General features: G+C 36.5%; 1 protein-coding gene across 3 annotated transcripts in view; it reads left to right on the top strand.

Moving 5' to 3' along the window:
- The window catches only part of CARS1 (cysteinyl-tRNA synthetase 1), a 32,212-nt gene extending 7,515 nt beyond the window's left edge, over positions 1-24,697 (top strand). For 2 of the 3 annotated variants that reach the window (XM_057369237.1, XM_057369238.1), the window contains 21 exons: positions 631-722; positions 1,540-1,628; positions 1,924-2,020; positions 2,467-2,565; positions 3,537-3,686; positions 4,919-5,059; positions 5,822-5,910; positions 6,531-6,652; positions 8,318-8,430; positions 8,927-9,055; positions 9,265-9,394; positions 9,689-9,792; positions 10,788-10,885; positions 12,305-12,494; positions 12,975-13,043; positions 16,213-16,294; positions 19,954-20,034; positions 20,483-20,550; positions 21,902-21,961; positions 23,178-23,261; positions 24,385-24,697. In XM_057369237.1, coding sequence (XP_057225220.1) covers positions 631-722; positions 1,540-1,628; positions 1,924-2,020; positions 2,467-2,565; positions 3,537-3,686; positions 4,919-5,059; positions 5,822-5,910; positions 6,531-6,652; positions 8,318-8,430; positions 8,927-9,055; positions 9,265-9,394; positions 9,689-9,792; positions 10,788-10,885; positions 12,305-12,494; positions 12,975-13,043; positions 16,213-16,294; positions 19,954-20,034; positions 20,483-20,550; positions 21,902-21,961; positions 23,178-23,261; positions 24,385-24,519 — 2,222 coding nt within the window. In that variant the 3' untranslated portion in view covers positions 24,520-24,697. Of the gene's footprint in view, positions 1-369; positions 389-630; positions 723-1,539; positions 1,629-1,923; positions 2,021-2,466; positions 2,566-3,536; positions 3,687-4,918; positions 5,060-5,821; positions 5,911-6,530; positions 6,653-8,317; positions 8,431-8,926; positions 9,056-9,264; positions 9,395-9,688; positions 9,793-10,787; positions 10,886-12,304; positions 12,495-12,974; positions 13,044-16,212; positions 16,295-19,953; positions 20,035-20,482; positions 20,551-21,901; positions 21,962-23,177; positions 23,262-24,384 lie in introns of those variants that run through there. The other variant, XM_057369240.1, reaches the window with a different exon arrangement.
- Positions 24,698-26,888: the final 2,191 nt, after the last annotated feature.

The following is a 26,888-nucleotide window of genomic DNA, read 5'->3' as shown; positions in this document are numbered from 1 at the left end:
TAAGCTCTTGCCGAACTGAATCATATTTGTGGTAAATGAGTGCGTTCAGGAATGCCTTGTGTACATAGTAACAATGCACGATAAAAWGCTGAGGTTCTTTCTAAGCCTTTGTATCTCCTCTCCCTCTCACTCTGAGTGCACATACTCTGTCAATATTGGCTCTAGAGACACCTCTGGACTCTGGAGATATTTTGCAAATTCTGTGTGAGATCTGTGATGTGCCATTACAGTAAAATCAGCGGCATTGCAGAAAGCCCTGGACTGCCATAACACTTCATTAATGATTCATCGAATTTCAAAACTCTTGGTAATACTTTACCTGAATTGCACGCTCTTACTTGTGTACTCTCTCCCTTGCTGCTACTTGGATCAAAAGCTAATAGGAATGGCAAGTTACAGAGTAGAAAATTATCTAGATTGAAATAATTTACTTYGGTTTTGGTGGCTTTGTAGGAGGCTGTAATAGTAGTAGCTGGATTGTTAGGATTGAGGCTGCTTTCTCCATTTAGATGTGGGGTTTTTTTTGGTTTTTTTTCCCTTCTGAAATAATGATAAGGAGAAAATGTTATAATGCAGATCTGTTTGTGGAATGTGTCTTTTTGGTTTTCCTTAAACTRCTTTTTTTCCTAGGTAAAGGCAAACGTGTGCAGCCCCCCTGGTCTCCCCCTGAAGGGACAAAACATTCTAGGCTCTGCCTCTACAACAGCCTGACTCGCAGTAAGGTGAGTAAATGAAGGGAAAGTGGAGATTTCCCTAGAAACACAAATAGAGCACTCATCAAATGCTTGTTTCTGAAGTGTTTRCCCTGTCAATAGTCAGGTCTCTGGGTTATATTCTGTGAAATGTTAACAAGCAGGAGCCGGAAATGCTGTGCCAGTCTGGTGCATTTGCTGGGCAAGTGTAATACTGTATACACTAAGTACACATACACTGCAAGTCCATGTCTCTTTGAGCCTCCTGCATAATATTCAGTTCCCAGTTTCAAGTTGTCATGCACAATAGCCAGGTATTCCACTGTAATACATGACAGTGTGAGCAGAATAAAATTACGTTTTTTTTGTTCAGATGTTGCCTGTGTAAAAAAAGTCYCACYAATTATATAGTTGTAATATAAAATATATAAAAGTTCTTGTGGTCTTGTTTGGGAGTCCTTTGGGAAAGAGGAAATATTAAGAATATTAAYGTTACATGGCATATAGTGTTCAAGTATCTGTGAACTGATTATAAGGTGTAACCTTTTTCAATGCAAAAGGAAGCATTTACAAACAGTTTGAATAATGCCCTGTCTATTCTAAATTGTTGTAACCTGATATCTTGATTGATGAGAATGCATATAACATAAGCAGCCACACTCTGTTACCTSTCTTGCGTGATAAAGCTAGTAGTGATCTTCACTTATGGTAAAGCTGGGAGTGGAATAACTGTTTCATTTTTGTAATTAAAATCCATGTTTTCGTGTTCTAATCTCCAAATGGGGTGTTACTGGCCCAAGGTAATGTATTTCARTTTCTTACCACTGTACCTTCTCTTTCAATTTAGGAAGTATTTCAGCCTCAGAATGGGAAAAAGGTYTTGTGGTATTGCTGCGGTCCAACAGTTTATGACGCTTCTCACATGGGACATGCCAGGTACTGCATTCCTTACTTTGATGTAGGTGATAACAGTGCCTGTAGGAAGCAAAATTAGGAAAAGATATTATTTAGATGAGTATATTACTAGAAAATGGTCTCTTTAGACTCAATGCTTRCTATTTGAGATTGAAAGCATGTTATAATACTTTATCATTGTGTGATTAAAAAACTTACTAATAGGTGGGGGCTAAGTAAAACTGCTGCACAGTTATTGAATTAATTTTAAATGGTTTGTGCATAGAATGGATATAGGTGTTCACTACAAGCACCCCTGTATCTTTTTGGTTTTTAGGTCCTACATCTCATTTGATATCCTGAGAAGAATCATGAGGGATTATTTTAAATACGACGTTTTCTATTGTATGAATATTACAGATATTGATGATAAGGTAAGGGAGTTTTTAAAATTGCAATCTAAAATACTCTACTTTTAGAATGGAAGTTAGAGAGTCACATGTAATTGCTACTTTATCAGCCATGGTAAATCTTACACTTATTAACTGAGRCATTTTGTACACAAAGGCATTGATTTTCCCAGTTTTGTGGCACTCCTGTGGTAGCAAACCCTAYATTGTTGTGTATAAATGAATGTTCTCACTAATAATGAAGACTAAGTATTTTACAAAGATAATTTATTTTATTTGCCTGTTGAGATGATTAATTGACTCTGTTAAGTAGCTAATTAATTATGTATGGTGTGTTTAATTTRTATTACTGCATGTAATTCTTGTAGCTTGTTAAATTTATAGGGATTCTGAAATGCCTTTTGTATGTAGTAGATTTTACCTGCACTTTGTGTCACTTCAAAAAATATTTCCATGTTTCTGTTTTGTAGATCATCAAGAGAGCAAGACAAAATTACCTTTTTGAACGATATAGAGAGAACAAATCAACACCAGATCAGCTACTTGAAGATGTTAGAACTGCCTCAGTGGTGGGTGTGGTAATCTCTGCTTGTRTTTTAGGTTCTCACTCAAAAATGTAAGAAAGCATCTAAAAAATGCCTCAGGCTTTGCTATCTTCTTAAACTTTCTGCTTGTTTTAATTCTGGCACCACACAAATTAGAAATCTTATTTGAACTGTGTATCACACTGGTTTTTACACTGATTAAGAATTGACAAATTCTTTAAAAGACATTCCTGATTTCTGTATTCTTTGAACTTATTTGTGAGTKCATGTATTGCTCAAACAGCATTTGGATGTTCATGTGTTAGACTTTRAAAATAATAACTTAAAAGAGGAATAGCAGTGATTTTTAAAAGAGGTTTTTAARCAGTGGTATGTCCATAATCATTTCAAGCTTGGGAGGTTTCCCTTTTGTACTGTTGATAACCTTGGAAAAAGCAAAAATGCTCAAAAGCTTTAGGGATTTAATTAATTGTTTATTCAGGATTGAAGGTGAGGGAAGGTGATTCTCTCAAAATTTTTAGAACTACAGATCACAAAGAGATTATCATTCTAATGAATTGAATATAGGCCWGGGAATAGGAAGCCTGGAAATTTTGCCCAACCATCTTGGCCTGGCATACTCTCTGAACATTACATTTTAGTCTCTTTCACATCTTTAAAACTTGTCCTTTTTCAAATTTTTGGTCATCAACTGCATAGTTAAGGTGATCAGCTGCATAGAAAATGAGAACAGCAGCAATTATGGTRATGACGTAGTGATTTATGAAGTCTTTCTGAAAAAATGAATTTGGATGCAAACTAAAATCTTGTGATTGCACCATTATTTCTAATGAGGAGTATGTTTCATGTTTCAGTAGTTGATATCAAAGCTTTTTCTGTGGCATAATGTATTATTCATCACTAGCAAGGTACTGTGTGGCTAAGATAATATTTTCTATATGGAACCTAGTGCTACTGTGTGCAGCTGGCTTTTTAATTTATTTTTTAAATTATAGCCCTTTTTAGTTAAACTCAATGAGACAACAGACCCAGATAAAAAGCAAATGTTGGAAAGAATTCAAAATGCAGTGAAGTCCGCTTTTGACCCTCTACAAGAAGCTGTGCAAGCAAAACTCCCTGCTGAAGAGATCAACAGACGTCATGATGTACGTTTGAACTCCTTTATATATTTTATAATTAGCTTATAATTGTTAGGAGCTTTAAAAATAATATGTAGCTCATAGTAATGCCCTGAAACATTAGCCCTTTTATTCATAAATGGGAATTGTGAGATTGAGARCCTTTTATGACTTTGCATTCAATACAGAAAATTTGATTCTTCAATTCATCTATAGGGTTTTTAGATGCTGTTTTTAGCAGTTACTTTTTTTTTCCTTCCACTGTGATAATTTTCAGTTATTTTTACCTTTCCAATGAAGATTGTGCTCTTGCATGTCCTTAGACTTTCTCTTTGACTTTTTTGCCTTGAGGAATTMGTTTCATTGTAGGTTACTGAACGTTGCATTTCTGACATTCCAATACTGGTGGCAATTTTCCACACAAGTGTTTCTGTCTCTGATCAGAGAGGAAAACACCTCCCACGAAGTTGTGTGCAGGATTATTTTTATTAAAGACAATTACTTTTAGTGACAGATAATCGTGGTGACTTTATTAGGCTTTAGTTCTGTCCCAGYAAACAAGTCAGTTAATATAACTACTGTTTTATAGTGAATGATTTCCATTTTCATCTTCTCTTACTTTCAGATYATTTGTGTTAAGTACTGTGGGGTGCACATGGGTATGTGCTCCCTTCTTGAGAAGACTGTCTCTAAATTATGGGGGCTTTTTAAAAGGCCCTCCTATTCTAATATCAAGTGACTTTATAAAAGTGTATACTGACTTWATAGAACTTTTAAAATAACTAAAATCTAAACGATAACACCTTCTGCATTATATCCTAGCGTAAGAAATTGTAATGTTTTTATATAAGACTAAAAGGTATCCCTGCTGATGTTCAAATTAGTCTTTCAAGCACTTTTTAGCAATGTGCACAGTAAGACTTTTGTTACATTATACAATAGCAATAGGGGAACAACAGATAATGTGATGTAACTGCAGGTCCCATGTGATGTTTACAGCTTAAATTCCAGATGCCTATTGAAGTGAKCAGTTTCAAAACAGATCTCACCTGTTTTTCTTTCTTGCACTGTTTTTTTCATCTGTATTTATGAAGGACAGTATGATAAAAATGTGGTAGAAACATGGTTTACTCTGTATTCACAACTAAGTGTCTCCGAATGTCTTAAGCAAACCTCTCTCTGTTCAGAATAAGATCTTCCTGCAGAATTTAAACATGTCAAGTCTTTCTTCAGTTGCTCTTTCCATTACTGTTTTCTAGACACTGTTGGAAGAAGCCAAAGATTTGCTGTCTGACTGGTTGGACACAAAATTTGGCAGTCAGGTGACTGACAATTCCATATTCTCAAAGCTCCCCAAATTCTGGGAGGGGGAATTTCATAAAGATATGGAAGCACTCAACGTAAGTAATGAACTGGTTTCTCTTCTAAAAATGTATGTGCYGTGCCTTATAGTACCTACAGTACAATTTTGCTCCTTAATAGCTTTCAAGAACTTCATATTTCAACTTTATCAGTAAAGTACTTCCTTTAATATGAATAGGTAGATGTTTAATTGGCACCTGCTCTGTTTCCATCCCAACAGTCTTAAATCTGCTGTGGGTTTTGAGTCACTTAATTGGTRATCAGGTTTGGTGTGTGCTCTCCATGCCATCCCCTTGGTGTAACATGGGCAAGTAATCATTGACTCATGCAGGTGTTTGAGATGGAATCTGTTGGTTGCACAAGAGATCCCTGCCAGCCTCAGCATTTAGACTGACTACTTAATAGTCTTCAGGCACTAAGAAATTACGTGATGATAACCGTCAAGAAGAGACTTGTCTGTTACAGATGAAATGCTGTATTACAGGCATGTAATACAAAGTGATTCGGGATGATTTATTTACCTGCAAATCAGAGGGATTTACTGCCACCTCTGGCAGAAGAGCTGGCATCTCCTGCAGTAGTTTCTTGTTAATGTCCCCTTAAAGGCTGAGGAAAATGGCCACAGCACACTGTTTCAGAGCAGAAAGCTTGAAATAGGAGTATTAGGTTTTATTAGCACTTGCTTTTGAGCAAAATTGTAATCAATAGATAACATATATATTTAATGCATATTTGCATATATGTGTGTGTRTATATATATATATATATATATATATATATAATCTACTTTTTATCTGTAGGTTTTACCTCCAGATGTTTTAACACGGGTTAGTGAATATGTGCCAGAAATTGTGGATTTTGTGAAGAAGATTGTGGATAATGGTTATGGGTAAGTTTGCTATTGGGTGCCAGAAAAGTGCTGAAAGTTATCAAACTGTCAGCTGTTTTCTCTGTTTTCATAAGCAACAGTAGTCTTTGCCAGAAGCAGTTTTTCATCAAATAAAGAAATTTCATGTTTCTTTGCAAAAGACCCTCTTATTTCTCATTTAATGTGCTTCTTATGATGTCCTATAGGCTGAAATCCTTGTTCATTAAAATGAAATCGAAGTCCTTCAAAAGTCAGATCTTGAGCTGTGTTTGATTCCTGGTCTTAATTAAAAATTGTCAAAAATTAACACCTGGGTTGACAGTTAGAAATCAGTTGTAAATAACAAAACTTTTTTTAAGTGGTAATTTTTGTGACTGTCACCTGATGTCTCACCTCTTTAAAGCTTAATAATAGATGTTGTTTTCTCTTTGATTGATTTMATTACGATTTGCAATGATTTGTCTGAAGTCTTCATATGGTAAGGCTTCAAAATTTAGGCTCATTTAAGTCATCTTTACAATACTGAGCAGTATCATACTGTGAGTGGAGTTACTAGAGAATTTAGGACAGTGATTTTGGGGATAAAATTCAGTTAAAGTTGTGGTAGAAAGTTAGCTAAATAATGATCTTTAACTTTTCAGGTATGTGTCCAATGGATCTGTGTACTTTGATACTATGAAGTTTGATGCCAGTGAAAAACACTCCTATGCTAAGTTGGTGCCTGAAGCTGTAGGTGATCAAAAAGCTCTTCAAGAGGGTGAAGGTAAWGATTTGCTTAAGTTGCTGAAGAAACTGATGATGTATTGATCTCTTCAATTGATTTCGCTGGTTTGGATCAGTCACTGTCAGAGCTGCTGCACTTCCTTTACCAATTTTTTTGCCAAAGTTTTGTAGCTTGAGCCAGTACTTTCCTGGAAGTTTTACACTTTGGAAAATACCAAGAAATATTATTAATCCTAGSATGGTTTTAGGTTRCTTTTTGTTTGTAGGGKTTTTTTTTGGTMAGAATTKTGAATAGCSCWGTCATTTGGCCATAACTCAGTTATTTGCCTGTTCATCTGGCTCAGAGTAGGAACAAAGACTTCAACCTGGGTCTTCCACATGCCAGGCAAAAGTTTTCCACATCAGACTGGGGTTATTTAGTGACAAATATTTGGGTTCCTMTTTTATATTGATAACTCTTTTTTAACTTTATTGTGTTGAACTAAATCCAAATATAATTTTTTTAATGAGCTCAGTAAATGAGACTCATTAGTTATCTGCTCCTAAAGTTGTGCAGTTGTAGCAAGTAATGCAGAAAGKCTATAAAAAGAAAATGAAAATGTTTTAATATAACACTCATACCAGGTAAAATCAGGACACTCAGTAGGTGAATTTAGCAGTATCTGAGAGATGCTGCTCTAAATGGATATGGGTTTTTTTTTCCTTTGTTCAAACTCTTCCAGCTGAAATCTCCTATCTCAAATAAAAGGTGCTGATTTAAACCACTATATTTGTGGTAACACGAATAGATCACTTCCACCACATAACCAATCACTTCTGTTGAATTGTTGTGACCTTTTTGCAAATAGGAACTGATGCTGAGTGATTAATGTAACTAACCAAAAGTATGCAGATACTGAGTGGTTGCTTCTCAGCTTAGCTCCTTTCACTCATTGTGATTGTTGATACCCTGACAGATAGTGTAATTTTCACTGTWACAGACAGCAGAAATGCTAAGCTATGAAAGTTGCAATTAATAAAATAAAAGCAAAATATATCTATATTTGAAGTGCAAATGTACCACATTCAAAGCAATTGAGATTGCAGGTATTTCAATCTGTACCACAAGAGTAATTGAGAAGTTTACCTTTGACAATCTTATTTTTAATCTGTCTTGGATTTTTATGCTTTAGGGAGTATTGTTGACTACTTTTAGTCTTGGACAGTACTGTAGAAATGGTAAATTCGTGGCGTTCAAAGATGTTACAATAGCAGGACCACCGAAATTATCATAAGGGGCTAACAGGCAATAATACATAACATATCTGTGACAGTAACAGAAGAGTAAATGTAGCCATCTAATGTGGAATGGACTGATTCTGAAGTGTTGCTTGTCTCTGAGCATAGGGTTCCTTTTCCTGTGATTCTTTTTCTGTAACTGCAATATTGGTGTTGTGCTTGCTGAGAGAATGTAGCTGAATCTCATGTCAAAACATATCACCAGTGCAGTTGATRCTTGTCGGATACTTGTGAAACAAACATTAACCAAAACCCCAGTGGATTATCAAGGCTAATAATAAGGACTTTTAAGAATTCAATGATTTGGGGAGTTGTGTTTTGGAGTTTTTTAATTAACTTTTTTATTCATTTTATGTGAGATACCGCAAAGTCAAAAATCATTAATGCTGGTGTAAAATTTATGCATTTATATTTTCCCTTTTGAAAGGTGACCTGAGCATCTCAGCTGACCGCTTAAGTGAGAAGCGCTCTCCAAATGATTTTGCTCTATGGAAATCATCCAAGCCAGGAGAGCCCTCATGGGACTCTCCATGGGGAAAGGTAAGGACATTATAATCAGGAGTTGGATTTTCTACACTTYATTAAATAACAGTTACACAAGTATTTTGCCTCACCTCATATTAACAATATATAGATTGTGGAGATGATGTATTCAGTCATAAAATTCTGTGGATTTTATTAATTAATAATCTAGAATGTGTATCACTCTGATACTTTTTAAGCAGAAGTTTGCATGCAGGCCCACCGTGGCTGTTACTGGTCATTTGTCCTCTGTTTATTGACAACATTCATCTACAGTGAATTCTAGTTCCCTTTTTCCCCTGTGATCAAAGATACTAATATAGGTTTTAAAAGAATGATAAGCGAGATAATCAAAACATTACAGATGAGTTGYTGGTTGGATCTCTAAATGCAAGAGTTTCCTTTTGTGAAGCTGGAACTGAGACTCTTTTTCTCTTAGTAACAGCATGAGGGAATAAGAYGTAGGCAGGAGAGCCAGACRRTTACTAGTAACCACATAACTTTTTRTTCSCAGGGTCGTCCAGGTTGGCACATTGAATGTTCTGCCATGGCTGGATCCATTCTAGGAGAGTCGATGGATATTCATGGAGGAGGCTTTGATYTGCGATTTCCTCACCATGACAATGAACTGGCACAGTCTGAGGTGAATGAACTGACCTTTCTGCAGTGAAAAAGCAACATGCTTTTCTTTGACTACAACTTGCACAAATCCATAATTCAGTTTTTAAAACCCAATGTGTGTTTTGTGTAAGCRTAACTTTTGGTTCTCAGGATTTTATTCTCTAAGTTTTCCTACTTCATGGTTTCTATGTAAACAGTGTTGGGTCTTTGTGTTTTGTTTTTTTCCTGCAGGCATACTTTGAAAACGATCACTGGGTTCGGTATTTTCTGCATACTGGTCATTTAACAATTGCTGGCTGTAAAATGTCCAAGTCTTTGAAGAATTTCATTACCATAAAAGATGCACTGAAGAAACATACAGGTACAAATTATTTTGGAATGGGCGTGCTTTTGGTTTACTTTGGTGGCTGTTGTAAATTTGTTGTTCAGGGTAACTTCAGGCRTCTTTCTTCTTTGCTAACTTTAGAACAGATTCCTTGTTCTTCTGATTCTTGCTTGTATTTATCAGTAYGGATAATAGTGKTTTTGCTTTTTTGGTAGATGTAGTGATAGTAAGAACTTCAAAGATTGTGTTCTTAGCCACTGTATTATTGCAGTCCATGAAAATGCTTTAACTTATGATAACTTTCCTTGTTTATTTTGAAATTCTTAATAGCACGGCAGTTACGGCTGGCTTTCCTCATGCACTCTTGGAAGGATACACTGGATTATTCAARTAATACCATGGAGTCAGCTATTCAATATGAGAAGTTTATGAATGTAAGTAAGTTTTCTATTGCTTCTCCAGCCCTCTAAATTTAGTGTTGCTATAAGTGTTTCAAGAAATAGAACTCCAAGGAAAAGTAGGCCATATTCCCAGACCAGGTTTACCTTCTTAATCCATTAGGTGGGATGTGTTTATTTAACTACCACTGAATGCTCAAGTTGTGTACAAACTGCTRCATTTCTCTGCACTGGGTGCTTTCTCCAAGTATTGACATCTCTGAGCAGCTTGGCACTTACACACRAGATCATTTTTTCAGTTCAGTGAGAACATACAACTTAGTCCAACAGACACTCTGTAACATTTCTGCTAGGTCAGACTCTACACAAATGTATCCAAAGGGGAAGAAGGAATATTGTTCCCACTTCCTCTCTTCACCACAAACCTTGAGCCTTTGCCTCTATGCTTTGTGGTATGTGAGAGGTCAAGCACAGTTCCTGTCTCTGGYTAATTTGGAGACATAATTTAAACTCAAATTTTCCACAAGGACGCTGTACAGCATTTGAGATTGTTGATTTTGGTCTCTCCAACTGTGGCTATTCTGCTTTTTATGTAGAATGTTTTGTTTGGGCCACAGATTAGGTTGAAATGACTTTTTACTGAGCTGGATGCCCCTTTAAAKCAGATCCTTTCTATAAAGCCATTTTATTCTTCAGCTTCCATTGCTAGCAATTGTCTTTAAAATCTGCCATAAGAAGTGTTGCCTAAACTTTTTGAAAAGTTTTTGTTTTGTAACCATCTTGGTGTTAGAATATTGAAGTGTATCATGGAGTAACAGTGCAAAGAGATAAACATGAATGACAGTCCAACTGTGATTTACAGAGTTATGCAAAATGTTTTTAGTGGTCTTGAGAGACATCRTTAAATCCTGGCTGAAAAAGTGTTGAACCCATAAAGTTTAGGAGTACCCATTTAGAAATAATTCCATTTTGTAGTAAGTATTGTTTATGTGTAATTGAAACTGACTTCTAGCTGTCTTCTTCTTTTACAGGAGTTCTTTTTAAATGTGAAGGATATTCTTCGAGCTCCCATTGATGTGACAGGCCAGTTTCAGAAATGGGAAAATCAAGAAGTGGAGCTGAACAAAAAGTGAGTGGCGCATTCCTACTTCTCTCTGAATAGCCATTGTGTAGCTTCATGTTTAAAATTTTTTTCCTTACAAAATCACTTATAATGTACATAGTGATATTTATGTCTGTAGAATTCCCACTTAACATCCCAACTCTTTACAAGCAATCARTTTAATCTTGGGGCAGCTTCATGAAATATAGATGAAATTGTAATTTCCCTTTTGTTTATGTTAAGTACATTGGCATGCCTCATTGCTCTGTTTACAAAGGGAAAGAGAACTTCTTTTAGATAGCTGACCCTTTCTTCTCTCTGAGAAGTGACCAAGTTTACAGTGGCTGCAACTGGAAACGCAATATTCTATGCCTTTCAAAGTATAGTAAGCAATCCAAGACAAATGGCAGTTAAATGACCTAAAACCGCCATAGTGTTTGAAAATAGTTTGTTAAGACAGTGATACCAATTTTTAAGTCTTTTGTAACAAAACTACTATTATTATTAGTAATGCAAACAGCTTCYATATGACTTCTGTTATGTCTGAAATTTAAAATAGAAGCATCTTACATTGCAGTACTGAAGTTGTTTCCTAGTTCAGTTCAYTGTTGTTGCTGCCGCAGATGTTACTACTGAATGACTCAGTGCAGATTCTCCTATGTAGTGATGTCCTGTGAAAATTTCATCGTCAACTTGAGGCTGAAAAAAAGATAACCCTTTTTTTAAAAAAAAAGGGATAGTGAATAACAGAGAGGTCAAAAGGAAGGGATTAAGAAGAGGGAGGAATAGAAGATATGCTTTGTGGATATTTAGTTTAGTGTCCTTTCTTCTACCACTTCTTTTTTCTTGGAAAAAGTATATTGTTTGAAACCATAAAGCCTTTGTRTGAGGAAATTATGTCTAATATACTGTATTAGTTATTTTTACCTACAAACATGTCACTAACATGATGAAGGTTTGCATGAATTTATTCCTTTTTATCTACTTGTAATATCTCTGTAATAATTTACTTTGTATTAAATTAACTCCAAATTGGTGCTCCTCCCTGGAAAGATCTAAACAGAGTACTTGGCTGGGACACAGGGATAGGAAAGCAATACTGTAAAAAAAAAAAAAAAGTAAGCACAAGAAGATACTAGATAAGCCATTTATACTGCTTAAAAAAACACTTGCATGAAAAAGCCACTGCTGAAAAAGTGTTTGATGTAATTTGTTTGGATAGTTGTTGCCAATTAGATTATCCTGCCTGCCTTTGTCCACAGCAGCAAAACTTCAGAGTCGTGATAATGCCTTTTTTCTCGCTCATCTGTTTTTCATTCAAATATAAATTATGACCAACAAAAAATTATCTTACTTTCAGGTCACTTTACTCTTCTAACAGAGACTCTTCAGAGCATGTTGCAGTTTTTTTGGCATGAGTAGTAAAAAGAATCTTTTTCTTCTTAGTTTTTATGAGAAGAAGGCAGCAATTCATGAAGCACTGTGTGACAATATTGACACCCGCTCTGTCTTAGAAGAAATGCGCTCATTAGTCAGCCAGAGTAATTCCTATATTGCTGCAAAGAAATCTTCCAGACAGATGCCAAACAGACTTCTTTTAGAAAACATCAGTTCCTATCTCACTCAAATGCTAAAGGTATGTAACAGCAAGGGTTAATGTTGCTATTGCACCCTGCAGTTATAASTTGTATAATCAAGTATGAAGGGATCTGTACACAGTCTTCATTTAAATCTTGTAGGAAACTAGAGATCTTCYACACATCCCGCAGCCAAACCAACCCCAAGCTGCAGTGTGTGCTGCAGCAGGAACAATTTTGGTCTTCTGTGTTTCTTCAGCTACTGTTTTGTTGAATAGTGGAGAGTCCCTAATATGTGCAAAGAAAATAACAGAATAGAAAAAATATTAAGCCAGAGTGACAAATCTGTTGGCTTTAAAGCTAAATCTGAAAGCCAGTCGTCTGTATGGTGCATCAATTRCAAATCAAAACATCATCTTGTTAGAGTTGTGAATTCTGGGTTAAATGAGAACTGTTCAAAAGCCTAGTATATGTGATTTTGCTTAGTTTTCACATACCTATGAGTTGATATATGCCATCTTTTCTTTTTCCTTGACCAGATTTTTGGTGCCATAGAAAGTGATGATGCAATTGGTTTTCCTGTTGGAGGAAATAGTCAAAACATAAATGTAAGTGAAGGGTAAAAAATATTCAAAATTACTGTGTCCTTTGAAAGCTTAGGTAAAAGTGATATGTAGCTGAATTACGTTGTTTTTGCTTTTAGTCTTTGAATCTGTTGTAATTAATTGGCTTAGGAAGCAGGATTTTTCTTTTACAAGAGCTGGGGTTTTTATAGGTTTGTTTGATTTAATGACAGACAAATTGTATAGCAACCAGAAAAAGAATTATCTTGTCTTCTGAATGATGAGTCTGTTCCATAAACCACATGTGAACTACAGGCAGCACATGCTACAGCCTAAAGAATCATTACAAGTATTTGTATGCTAAGTAGTTTCAAAAATATAATTATACTGATTAAACTTCTTTGTGGTACACCAAAAACCAGCCTGGAGGCAGCTGGAGTTCTATCCACATTTCAATCTCTTCTGATCTCATTTGTAGCCACAGTTTTTATGCGGCTTTCAAAGGCTGTTCTGCTTTAGTCACTCAGCAGTTCTGCTGCGATGCCGAATTTTTCTGGAAATACCTGAGAGGTTCCTGATGAAAGCGCTGATGGGCTCTGTAATAACTGGAACATTTTGTGGTGTGGGCAGGAGAAACAGCTCCCTGTGAAAGCTATCAACTTTGTTCATGCCAAAAATCTGATGTGAGCACATCGGTGCTGTTTTTTAAGTATTTTTCTGCATTTAGAAGTGTGACCATACACCTTTCTGATCCTCCTTAGAAGGAATAAATAAAACATTTGTGATGTAACAAAAAAGCTAAACTTTCTATTCATCAAAGGAATTGGCAAGCTTGCTTATGGTTGGAGAATGGGAATGAAACTCATCTGATAATTGCTCATGCAAATACTTATATTAGCGTGCTGTGGAAATTTCCGCTAATGATATAATGAGGAAGATGCTCAGCATTCCCTACCAAGCACATCTATAATGAATTTTAATTTAGCTCCGAATTATTTTGAATTTCAGAAGAAAGGTAGCACTTTAACACCTTTTTAGTAGTATTTATTACCTTATTAGTATTCTATCCTCTGTTGGTTAATAATTTTCTTGCTTCCCATGCTAATTAGTCTGCATCCTCAATCTTTCTATTCTTTTGAGTCAGTGGGTTTCTTGGGTTGGTGGTCCCTGAGCTGGTGATTGGAATTACCTCTTACCCAGTGGGARCTGATTTTCAGCTGATTTTTCACAGTTGCTGAGGTGGCTTTATGAGTTTCTTCCTTATCTTGTGGCCCRTAAATTCTTTGTAACATTCTTTGTGTCCACTGTTGGGCCATCCTTCTTCCCAAGTTCTCTTAACCTCCCCTAAGGTCTGAGGCCACTGTAGCATGTCCAGCCCTAAACCTTAATGAGACAATTCTACCAAAAAGTAATTTGTTTTTCTAATACCTGGACATCACTTTGAGCTTGCTTGTTAGCTGCTCTCTGTTTCAGGGATTAAATCTCCCTTCTTSTTGATTAGGCYTGAAAGCAAACAAACATTAAAGAACATCCTTTCTGAAGAAAGATTTMTATATTTCACATTTTGCAACRCTGTTAGCACAGTTGTCAGAATAATCTCGTGCTAACATCTCTTATACACAAGAGGCTTTTGTTTTGATCACCCAGGTCATTACTGGTGTTAAGCATTATAATAGAAAAATGCATATTATCACAAATGTTTTGGCTGTTCCRTTAAATATTACACTGTTTTTCAGTCCTCTGTCTGGATACTTATATTTCTTAGCAAAAATTAAAAGAGGTGAACTTACAAGGTTCAAAAACTTCTCAATAATTACAGAAGGCTGTGGGTCAGGCCAGTTATTTCCTTGTTTAAATGGAAAGAGAGATGAGAGAACCAATAGAGTAAGTATCTCCAAAAARGGCATAATCCTGTTCAAAAACTCTGAAAGAAAAACTAGCTTAATTACCATGGGTCAGTAATTTACTTGTGAAGTGGATAAAAGAGATTTGAAGTCAGAAGACCTCAGTTCCATAGTTTCATTTTCTAAATGAATTAAGCATTTCCCTCAAATTAGTTATTCTGGAAATAAAAATCTTTCATCTTGAAATGACTGATAAAGTAGTGGCAGTGCCTGCTTTCCTGACTCCCCTTCATTTGCATGAAGAGGTATTTTAGGTGCWGAGGCAGAGTGGAGATGTGACTGCTCCTCATTTTTCGGAGTCTGTTCTTGGGCCAAACTTGTCAGCACTGGTTCTGATGAAAGCTTCTATGAAGCTGWTTGCACCATGGTCACACTTACAAAACATTTTAAAGAGCTCCTCAGTTCTTTTCATGGGATACTTTTAGAGCATGACAGACTATCTTGTCCCTTAATTGCACAGAAATTTGTCATGGAGATTTAGCAGACAGGAAACACATGCAGAAACTGTACAGGAGACAAAAGTTTGCATTTTTTTTTTCTCTCCCCCACCCTGCAAAGTAATGAAACTTTTAATTTAAGCTGTCCCCTGGGGGCCTGGCTTTTCCTCTTGGGATTCCAGAGAAGTGTTGGCAGACAGCTCTGGTCTGTAGTTGTTTTTGTAGCTGTTCACTGCTGTTCACTGCTTGCTGCTGTTTTTCACTGCCATTGAGACTGTACTCACAGGACTTTTTCTCTGAGACTTCATGACCATTTTACACATGAAATAATTCAACAGTAGTCTTGCCCCACTTCTTGTGGGAGAGGGAATTGTGCAAGGAATATAGACAATTGCACTGTATTGGGAATATGTACAACTAGCATAGGCTAACATCTGAGGAACGGATCTGTGTTACAATGAAAATTAAAACAGGTTTCASCTGGTATCTGACAAACAGCTGGGCCTAAGTAAGACAACACAGTACATGAAGGTGCAAATTCATCTGAGTGCTGTTTTTATCCCTGTATTGCTTTATAGTTAGCTGGGCTGTAGCATAACCCTGTGGAAGTGATGGATCTAACTGAAAGGAAGTGAAAAAGCAGTGGGGAGAGGTTGAACTTCACTAGCTGATTTTGTCTGCACAAAAGGAAAATTGACAGCTAATGCAAATTATCATTTATCCTTTAACACCAATAGAGCAATGACAAATTTTATTGATRCAGTTCTGCTCTGAGGTCAAATTCCATCCAATAGCACATAAATATGAAGTGGGTAGACATATGTTTTATATCTAAGTGATGATTAGCTAACTTTGGAAATAATGATCCTGCAGATTGAATCTACAGTGATGCCATACCTCCAGGTTCTTTCTGAGTTCAGAGAAGGAGTGCGACAAATTGCCAGAGAGAAGAAAGGTGAGAGTTCACTTTTTCCTGTACTGTTGCACAAGAGATTTGGGGGTGATAGGAACCAAACTGGGGGAGAGGGTRGAATGTGTGGTTGTGAGGCAGCTGATGGAATCTCTCCTAGCTTAGAGAATAAAAGCAAGGCATTTTTGAATTTGAAATTTTGCTGCCTGTCTCTTTAACTACTAAAGGCTACTAAACTATCATTTCATAAACAATCCAAAATTGTTTCCAAATTCTGGAATTATGAGCTTCAGCTGCTTTTTTTCTAGGTTAGGGCACTCCCTGCTTTCTATRTATGAAAGTACCCATCATCTCTTCTCCAGGGAGCTTGCATTTTCTTAAAAGTGTAGATTGCTACACAATAATAGTGTCTGCATTTAAATAGTCTGAGATGCTCATGGTTATTTGCTAGCATAGTTGGAATTGTAGYTCCTCTGATAGTAATTGGAGTGCTTTCTTTGGAGAATTGCTCTGGGAGTTTGCTAGAAGTTGTTTCAGGTACTTTTTAAAATCCCTCTGAAAAGCTTTGATCATGTTGTGTGTGTTGGCAGCAGAACTATATAGTGTTAAAAAGGTAGTTCCCTTRAGCTTTCTTTGATTTTACTGGTATTTTGTAATGGAGGAGCTCTTACTATTTTCTGCTGTTCCCTGTRGAATTTTACATGTCTTCATATGTATTTGATTCTTGTTTTCTTAAAACTTTGACACTGGGATTTGTACTTGAAGGCAAAACAGGGCATTTTTTATGCATAAAACATACAAGCAACCCTTATATTGCACAGAAATACAAAATTACTTGTAGTGTCTGGTAACCTGTTCAGCTGGCAAAGACTCTGAACTCTSCTTCTGCTACTTGGAAGGTAGTGAYTTTTTKCTTSGAATACACTGAACAGTAACARTCAAACTGGATCTAGTTGCTGCTTGATTGGGGTACAGAGCATTCTGCAATTTGACCAGGGAGTCACCTTTCTTTTRAACTGTAATATGGAAGCTTAGTGGTGGTTGGCAGGACCTGCAGTGACATGCTGCTGGTTTGTTTCTCTTTACCCATTAAATTCTTGCTTGCAGGGAGCATTAAATTACTATAAAAGTTGTTCTGATTAGTGGCTGGGGATATTGCCTCTGCGTAGCTGTAGACAAAGGGAGTTTCCCTATCATAGCCTGTTGTTGGCAGGATTGTGTTAAATGTTAGTTAAAATAATCTCTATTGCTTTAAGTATTCTCAGAGGTTAAAAAGTATGTGGCTCTGTAAAACCTGCAGAGCATTACACATGTCCCCATCCATATACATATTATTTGAAGATGTACTAACAAAACATTTCACAGAATATCCATTTGTGAAACTATGGGTTTTTAGTAAGAATCAAAATGTATATACCCTGAAAAAATGCTACAATCATCCAGAATGGCTAACATTCAAACRTGTTAGTTAAATAAATTATCTGTTTTATAAGGTTATTATTGTCCAAACTGGACACCTGCACTGATCATTTGAGCTGAGTGAATATATGAATAGTGAATATGTGAACCTGCTTAGGATGGTAAACAGACAAGGCAAAACACTGTGTTGGGTGCAAAGGGGAAAGAGATGCAGAAAACCTCTGCAAAATGTGTCAATGCTTGGTTGCTCAGAGCATCTCTGTCTTGCACATCCTGATGTTTTGGTTGAATATCTGACCWCRAAAACCCCATATAKTTGTCTCTGYAAGGATGCACAGTGGAGCAGATCTRTGGTCCAGTGCAGCTCCCAGTGCTTGGGAAGAATTCTTATGAGCAAATCGTTACTCCAATGTTTAAACAAGAGCAAATCCTTCAGTTGTTGGTTCCCAACCTGTGGACACCTGCTTGAATTGAGTGCCCCATGGTAAAGGTGTCCATGTGTGAACTCTGCCTGCATGGTCACTGTCCTCAGTGAGAGCCTCCTTGTGCCTTGAGGCAGCCCATAAACAACCCCCTACCCAATCCTTGAATATCTTTGTTCTGGAGGTGCCACATGCAAAGGGCAGGCACATTCCAGCCTTAAGAAGCACAGCCTGACTCCTCTGGATGGTAGGGTTGATCAGAGGACGTGTCCTCTCATAAATAATACTTGTTTCATTATACATTACTCCTTGATGGATTTCTTCATCAGCTTTCAATTATTCATGGTTTTAGATAAGTAAACATCTATAACTGCGCAGATGCTGTTTCAATGAACAAGCAGTAGGTGGTTCTGATGCAATTTTTATATGTAATTCCTTTGCCTAGGTTAGAGCAAACACTTTTAGTGTTACCAGCCAGTGAGGTAATCTTATCCCTGGTTTATCTTAATGGCTTATTTAGAGTTGCATCAAACATGGCTGTGGTTCACTGTGTGTAACTGCTCTGGATCAGGAGACACAACGATTCTGTTTACTGCAGACAAAAGAGGTTCTGTACACTGCAGTGGTTTCCTGTGCAGAGAGAGCCACAGAACACTACCATGCGCTGAAACAGGGTGTTCCTTTTTATGGTTTTAGGATAGTCAGTGCTCTGTTCACTTGCAGCTCTCTGAGAGTTGTGGAAGTGATGAAGGCTCAGGGATGGTGCTTGTGTCTACCAGAAGGTGCAGTGTTTAGGAAACTGCCTGGATGGGAGCTTCCACTGCCTATTAATATCTTTGAGACCCTGATTACTTCTTAGGTTTAGCCAGCTAAGAATTGGTGAAAGGGAGAACATTTGTTTATTATAAGCACATCTAATCCAAATGTCTGTCTTGTCACACTTGGTAAGTGTTCCTCCCAAATATCAGACTGCCTATAAAAGATGCCACTGAATTCACAACAGTAACATACTGGATCTCCTTGATGCATTTAGTTCCTCTTAACTGTTCTGCTGCTTCTCAGCTCATACGATTTCTCATCCAAAAAATTASCTTTTATGAAGATTTGTTTTCCCCTTATAATGGCTAGTGTTTGGAGTCCTTCTAAAGCTAATACRTTTACATTAAAAGCACAAAACTATATTTGCTAATGTGACTACTCAGCTATGATTTCAGCTAAATTTTAAGTTCTTAACCATTTGCTGTCATCAAAGGCTTTTTGATAAGTTTGCAAGGGAAAAAAAAGTATTAGCCATGATGTCCTGATCACCATGCAGAAAGCCAAACCAATATTCTCCATTCTGCTGCAACTAACTTGCTTGAAATAAAATGAGGATGTTGGGATTAGAGTTCTCTGGGAAATGTATGTGTCATTATCAAATCAACAAAATCACAGTCCTCCAAAGGGCACTGTTAGATTTAGCACCAGATATGTTAATTTGCGATTTTTCTAAAATTAGGTTTTTAGCCTTTCTTATTGCACATCCTACAGCAACCGTAAGGATCTTCCTGAATCATACACCCTTCYACTGTACCCTGACATCATTTCTGAATTGCCTTGGACTTTCTGTTCCCCTTCAGGAACAGTGAGAGTATCTTGGAAGAAATTTATGGTTTTCAGGTCCCTGCAAAGAAACATGCTGCTTCTCTGCGTAGCTAGAATAAGGCAGAACTTACTTATTTGTCACTTTGAAACAAAAGACTTTTCTCTCTCTTATGTGAGAGAGTAGCATTTTCCTAATTGCCATATAGTAACTATGTAGCTGACTAAAAGTATACTTTGGCCAAATCTTATTTCACTAAAAGTATTTTTCATGCTCTGTAGTAACTGAAGTGCTGCAGTTGAGTGATGCTCTCCGGGATGACATCCTGCCTGAACTTGGAGTTCGATTCGAAGATCATGAAGGTACACATTTATCTCCTGAAACTTTGTAGAAGCTGGTTTTATAACAAACCACTTCCTAAGAAGTGGGAAAACAAACTGGCAAGGCTAATCTGAAATAACTCAATAAACTCAAGGATGGCAAAGCTATACCATATTATATCATATGTGCACCATATGTATCTCCTATATATTATATGTAACAGTCCATAAGATGTACCACATATAATGGTGTATATATATGTCTGAATAGATGTTACAGAACTGTATATGGGAATACATATACAGAATAAAAAAATATGTATTGCAACGTTTTTCCTCTTTTTGTATAACATTTAATTTCTTAGTCACTTTTRAGTAAGTCACTGAGTTATAGTTGATTCAATGTGCAAAAAGAAAACAGTTATCATAGGGTGAATACATTTATCTTTGACTAATCAAGAAACTAATCCATCTCTTTTTGCTTCTTTAGGACTTCCAACCGTGGTTAAATTAGTGGATAAGGACACATTATTGAAAGAAAGAGAAGAAAAGAAAAAGGTTAATGTTTTAAGCAGCCTATATTTTTAACATTTAAAGTAATGTGTAAGCTATGGTTACTTTTACATTTCTTTGATAATTGATAAGAAAAATCMTAACAGACTAGCAGCAAGGAAAATTACCTAAGAGAATTGATGCAAAAATTKAAGTGTGTTGAAAAAAACCAAATTTTTTGAAACAGCTTCTTGAAAACTTTGTATGGGACCTACTGAATACCTCTATGATTTTTTATTTGTTTGSTTTTTAAGATCCTCATATAAKTAATGGATGCTGAGTGTTGCATGCAAACTGTCTTATCTCTCTGGAAGAACAGTTCCAATGAGAAGCTAATTCACACTTCTTTTGTTYGTACAAATGAAGTCAACATTTTCCRTAGAATTAGTCTGTATTCATCTGATATGTGAGAAAAAAATGTACTGGCTAAATCTTAAGCAATATAGTATGAATTCGTGAGACATTCAGGATGTGGGGGCARGAATTCATGTTAGTATATAAAGCTTGTGAATTTGAATTCACATGCACAAAATCTKTACAGAATCTCTGCTTTTGGCACTTCCTACCATTAATGTTAGACTTCGTAATATTTAAAAGGAATGCTTCATTTGTCTGTCTTCAGTTTCACTAAATAATAAAATTCTATCACRACTAGAAATATTTGGAACTTTCCAACATTTCTCCTTTCATGTCGATGATTTTTAGAAAATGGAGAAGTGAAAAGTCGATTTAGCCAATTCCAGATGTTTTCATCAAAATGACATTTGAAGGCAGTTTGTATATAGCTGCTGGGTGGGACCTGCAGCTAGAGTCTCTTTTCCCTGGAAACAGTGTTATGTTCAGTACTGGCAGAACCCTTGCAGAATTGACAGGTCTCTCCCAGGCAAGTGCAAGATGGGATTTTTAGCAAGTTGGCTAAATTTGGATAGTTGTTTCCCTAGGAACATCAAGTGATACAACTGCTGCTTGAGAAACTGTGATGTCTTCACAGTTTGAGGCAAGAGCTTAAAATATCACTGAAATACAGTCTTTTTTTTAAAGTCATTTGCAAAACATCTCTCCTTGTAAAATGACAGGACAATTTCTTTTAGGTATTCTTTTATGGGTATCCACTTTGCATGCAAAATGCATTCTGAACAGTTTAAACTGGTTTAACTGTGAATAAAAGCAAATGAAATCCAAGTCATACAGTGGGAAGTATCAGACAATCCTAATTATAAGGCATGGTGGGTTTGCTGCAGGTCATGCTGCCAGTTCTGTCTGTAATTAGACATCCAGGAGAGCTGGCTTAGATTTGTAGAAAACAACCAAATGAAATAGTGCATTATCTTTTACTCACTAACACTGCTTCTCACAGATAGAAGAAGAGAAAAAAAGGAAGAAAGAAGAGGCAGCCAGGAAGAAACAACAGCAGGAAGTAAGTAATCTCATTTTGAAGGGAAGTGTAGGCAGCAAATCATGTGCAGGAAAGAACATATTAGGACACGGGCTCTCTGCCTGGCCTTAACCTGTGCCTCCTTTTCTTTTTTTTKTGTGCACAATTTCCTGCTCAGAATGACTTGGGCTTGCAGTTCAGATTTGGATTTCAATTCTCATAGAGAAGCCATTTTTGAGAACACAACACTGCAAAATCTTATTACAGAAGAACTTGTAGCACTTAATTTCAGTCTATAAACAGTATTACTTCCTTAACTGACCAATTATGATCTTTAGTGCTTGTTACTGGTAGAGAAGATTTTGCTTACGTCATTTATCATTTTATTCTCTCTCTACTGTCACAGGTATATGTGAAAGGGTTTCTTTTTCTACTTTTTTTTCCTTATTCTCTGTAAGAAAACCCCTGTTTCTTATGATTAAGCAGTGAAATGTTTTATCTCTATGGTTGGAATTCAGATAGCGCARAGGTTTCGAGCTTTGGATAGGGAATGTGCAGACAGAGGAGATGAACTCATAAGAGAAAATATTGTTTACCATGCTGATGACTTTAACAGTACAGGAAATACATTCCTATGTTAAAAGAGGAAGACAATTGTTAGAGATCACCACATACAGAGATAAAACAAGATAAGCAGCATTTATCATCCACAAATTCTAAGTACTTTTTCTCATTTTTTCAAAAAGGAGATTCCCTTGCATTGGGCAAAAMTTACATGGAAAAGATCCTGAGATGTGCTTGTTTACAGATAAGGGAAAGTGCAGTTTGTTTTCAGTGCAATTACTGATTGCATCTGATTTTTCTGTGACTGCATAGAAACCTCTCCTTGTCAGCAGGAAACTTGATAAAGGTGGTTCCCTTTGCAGTGAGTTGATTGCTGAATGTTCTTTACTCATAGCAACTATTCACTTTGTTTTGACTAAAGAACCAAAGCAGCAAGAATCAGATGTAGTTTTTGGAGTATATAAGCAGATAATTTCTGTTTTCAGCAATGCATCTATTTTATAAAGTGGTTCTTTACAGGCTTAGAACAGTTTTTTTTCCCAGACAAGCACAGCTAAGACCAAGTTTTTTTTACATAATAAACAATTGTGAATTAACTGCTCTTTAATTTTGAAATGATAATCTACTTTTCCTTTTGCATATGTGACAGTTGTCAGTAATTAACTGTGATGTTAATGCATGYTTTATATTACAGGCAGCAAAACTGGAAAAAATGAAGATTCCACCACATGAAATGTTTAAATTGGAGCTTGACAAATATTCCATGTTTGATGAAAATGTAAGAGACTTTTCTTCATCTAGGGAGTGATTTTCCTTCCCCAGTTGAACATACTTATTTGTATACATTTATAGCAATCTTGTTGCAAAACCTCCAGGGCAGTGCTATTACTRTAGTGASAGGAGRGAAGGAGAGAAAGAAAAAGTGATACATTAATTTTATTGTGCGCTGGGGACSAAGGTCTCTGTTAGCTATTATTTCAAGGATATTTCCCTTCTRCATTCCATTGTGCATTTCCTTTGGCTCCTCTCATTGCAAAGCAAAGTGTATATTGTGGAATGTGTATGATGTTCATCCACAGATTTATTACTCTGGTGCAAGGCAGGGTATTCATTTGCAAGTATAAACTCCCCGACTGTGCCAGAGCTGTTGTTTTTTGGAGAGGTCCTGTTCATTTCTGCCCACTGTTTTGCTCTTTCCTGGCAAAGGCTCTTTGAAGGGGCTGTATGGATAACTTTGCTCTTGATTACTTCCCTTGGGGATAAAAATGTTACTTGGAATATATAAAGAGCTGTTTCTTCAGTACTTTATTTGGGGCATTGATTCTGTTTCTGCCTCTCCCCTTCACCTGCACAAATTCAGGCCCTGGGATCAAGTCAGAATGGAGAGCATAAATATTGGAAATACCCCTGCAAGCCAAGGAAAATGTCCATRAAAACTTAGATAATACTTTCTCCATCAAGAGCGTAAATCTCTTGAGTGCTTTTGCTTTAAGCCTTGAATTCAATCTGCTAGTATGACAAAAGATTATTTTAACCATCTGTTCAGGAATTAGTCATTATTCTCTTAACTAAAACCATCTAGAAGTTAGTGGTCTAAGCTTCCCTTACTTAGTACAGGACAGAAGATAAAAGCAACCTTATGTCCCTTCATTATTAGGATGGGAACATACAGAAATAGTCAGTTAGCTGTCAAACTTCTAGGTGACTAAAATTAGCCAAGATACACCCCTTCCTGACAGCCTGTCATCATGACCTTATCTCCCTATCTTCTTAAAAGAAGATTGATTCCATAAAGAACAAAAGCAATCCAAGATTTTATTTTAAATACTCTTTTCTTTTTTTTTTTTTTTTTTTTTTTTTTCTAATCTCAGGAATGTTTTTTTTTTTTTTTAATATTTCAGGGATTTCCCACCCATGATACAGAAGGCAAAGAACTGAGCAAAGGACAAATTAAGAAGCTAAAGAAACTTTATGAAAGCCAAGAAAAGCTACACAAGGAGTATCTACAAATGGTTCAGAATGGAAGTGCAAATTGAAAACAACAGGACTTTTTTTTTAGAAGGCGAGTGCTGGGTTCCCATTGAAGAAGTGAGCATATACTGATGCTCAGATTTCTGTTTACACTTTCTATTATGTGCAAAGTAAAATTCCTGTTTACGTGGGTTAATAATGTCATCTGGAAATACAATAAAAATCCATCATTAAAAAAAAAAACCAACCTGTAAGAAGTTTCTTCTTAGCAATAGCAACAGTGGTTGCCAGTTCTGTTTGTGAAGGTGCTGCTCATTCAGCAAATCCACGTAAGGATTCTTGTTCATTAGCTTTCCAAGTTTTGGTTAATTTGGTCCTACATACTGATCTCTGTCTAAGACACAAAGTTACAGTCAGAAAAATTTACTGCTAAATGGGAGCTGAGTAATTAGCCCCCCAGTAAGAACAGTATTTTCCAGATGACTTTAGTATCTTTACATAAGCAGGAAAAGTGGGTGGTTCCACTTCAATAGTTCTTCTAGCTGCTGTTATTAAAAAGTCTCCTAAGTATACCCAGAACACTTTGCATAGTAGAAGTTAACAGTCCCTTTGTTGAAAAAGGGAACAGATCATCAAGCTGCAGTTTCAATCAAGAGGGTAAGTACAAGGCAAATGCACCTGCATTGARCAAACAGGTGGGAAAGACATGAAGGGCTGATGGCAGAGGTGATGTGTTCTTGGAGTTATCCCTTCCAGGAGATAGGAACCCTGCCAAAGTACCTGATTACCCAAAGTACTCAGTACCTAATTAGCAGTTAAGAACCATGGGGAATTAACAGAGGGTTTCCAAATGAGATACAGTTTGTGGATTGGATTGCCTTTAGGGAATACAGCTAGACATTGTTCTGTGTTCAAGACTKATGTTTTAACACAACAATTTAACCCTGAGATAATAACTTTTCTGATGTAGTATGGTCACATTATATGTGCAGGGGGAGTTCTCTGTTACCTAACAATGCATTTCACTGGCAGAAGATACTAAATAAACTAAAGTTCATGAAATCCTAAAAAATATCTCACCTACTTCGCAACTGCACAGGACAGTGAAGTGTCTGATTTGCAGAGCTATATTCATTGAGAATTCTCAAGGTGACTTGCAGAAAGTCATACTGTGACACCTCTGTTCTCTCAGCCCTTAGGTTCATGCTGCAGTCATTAGGCTGTGTTCCTTTCCTCCATTAAGAGTGAAAACATCTTTGCTTTTCATTTATTTTTTATGTTTATATTCCTCCTTCTGAGGAGTGAACACATTATTTGACGCAACAGAAAGGTCTAGTAGAGTTTTTTTTCTAATTTGTCTGTATTTGCCTTTGAAAAAATACRTAATGTCAAGGTCAGTAAAGCACATGCATCTTGTGTGCAGAAAATAAAATCTGTTGTGAAGTACAAGTTGTATGTGAACTTTGTGTAGTGGGGAGAATATTGAGCTTATCTTTATTCCACAACCATCTTTTTGAAATGGGGTTTACAGAGCTTYTCCTTTAGCTTGCTTTTAGTAATTTAATTAATTTTGCATTCAAACTTGATTATTCTGCTAATTTCTAATCAATTAAATACATGTTTAAACTGCACAGTGATACTTTAAGCAGCCAGCCACAGCCATGAAGGCAACTTCTTATCATTTGGTCTGAGAACAAAAAATGTAATTACATTTTTTGCAGCATTTCAGATCCTAACTCACTTCAGCTCATCATTTTCTTCCCAGCATGCTCCCCGAAGGTGCATGTGCACTTAGGATATCTTTGAAAGGATGGGACATGCTTGTGCTGCTTCTAAAGTTGCTACTTAATGGCAAATAGTGATGGTAATTTGAGTACAGGAATTCTTTTATGGTGATCTGAGTTAGCACTTACTTAAAGCGAGTTGGTATTTAACTATGGAGAAGATGCTGTTGATCCGTGGCTGTCCTGAATGTAGTTTATGACATCTCCAGGATTATATCATGGCTTTTGCCCTGACATGTTGGTTTTTTCCTTCTTCTTACTATGGTTTTATAGAACCTAATCCAATTCCATTACTTATCTACTATATCAATGGATTTTTTTTTTTTAATGCCTGTTTTTCTTCCTAAATGCTTCATTTTTTTTCTGGGACAACTCTCCTTGCCAGGATCTTGGGAGCATTTCAGACTCACATTTTCCAAAGGTTATTTTCCGGTCTTTCTGTATGCTTCCCACATGCACACGCTGCTTCCTCTCTCTCTCCCTCAGTATATTTTTTTTAATTCAGCATGCGTAAGGTCCTGGTGAAGGAAAACTTGGGAGCAAACAAAGAATGCTGCAGCCAGGCTTGGATGCACACTGCTTAAAATGACTTTTTCTGTGTGGGTGTGCCAATTGATCTGTGGGATTACTGAATTGCACAGACAATACCT

Source organism: Malurus melanocephalus, unplaced genomic scaffold (assembly GCF_030028575.1).
Source record: "Malurus melanocephalus ecotype Western Australia unplaced genomic scaffold, MMel_1.1 scaffold_106, whole genome shotgun sequence".
Classification (NCBI taxonomy): Eukaryota; Metazoa; Chordata; class Aves; order Passeriformes; family Maluridae; genus Malurus; species Malurus melanocephalus.
Note: the sequence above shows the minus strand (reverse complement) of the source record. Positions and strands in the feature narration are given on the sequence as shown.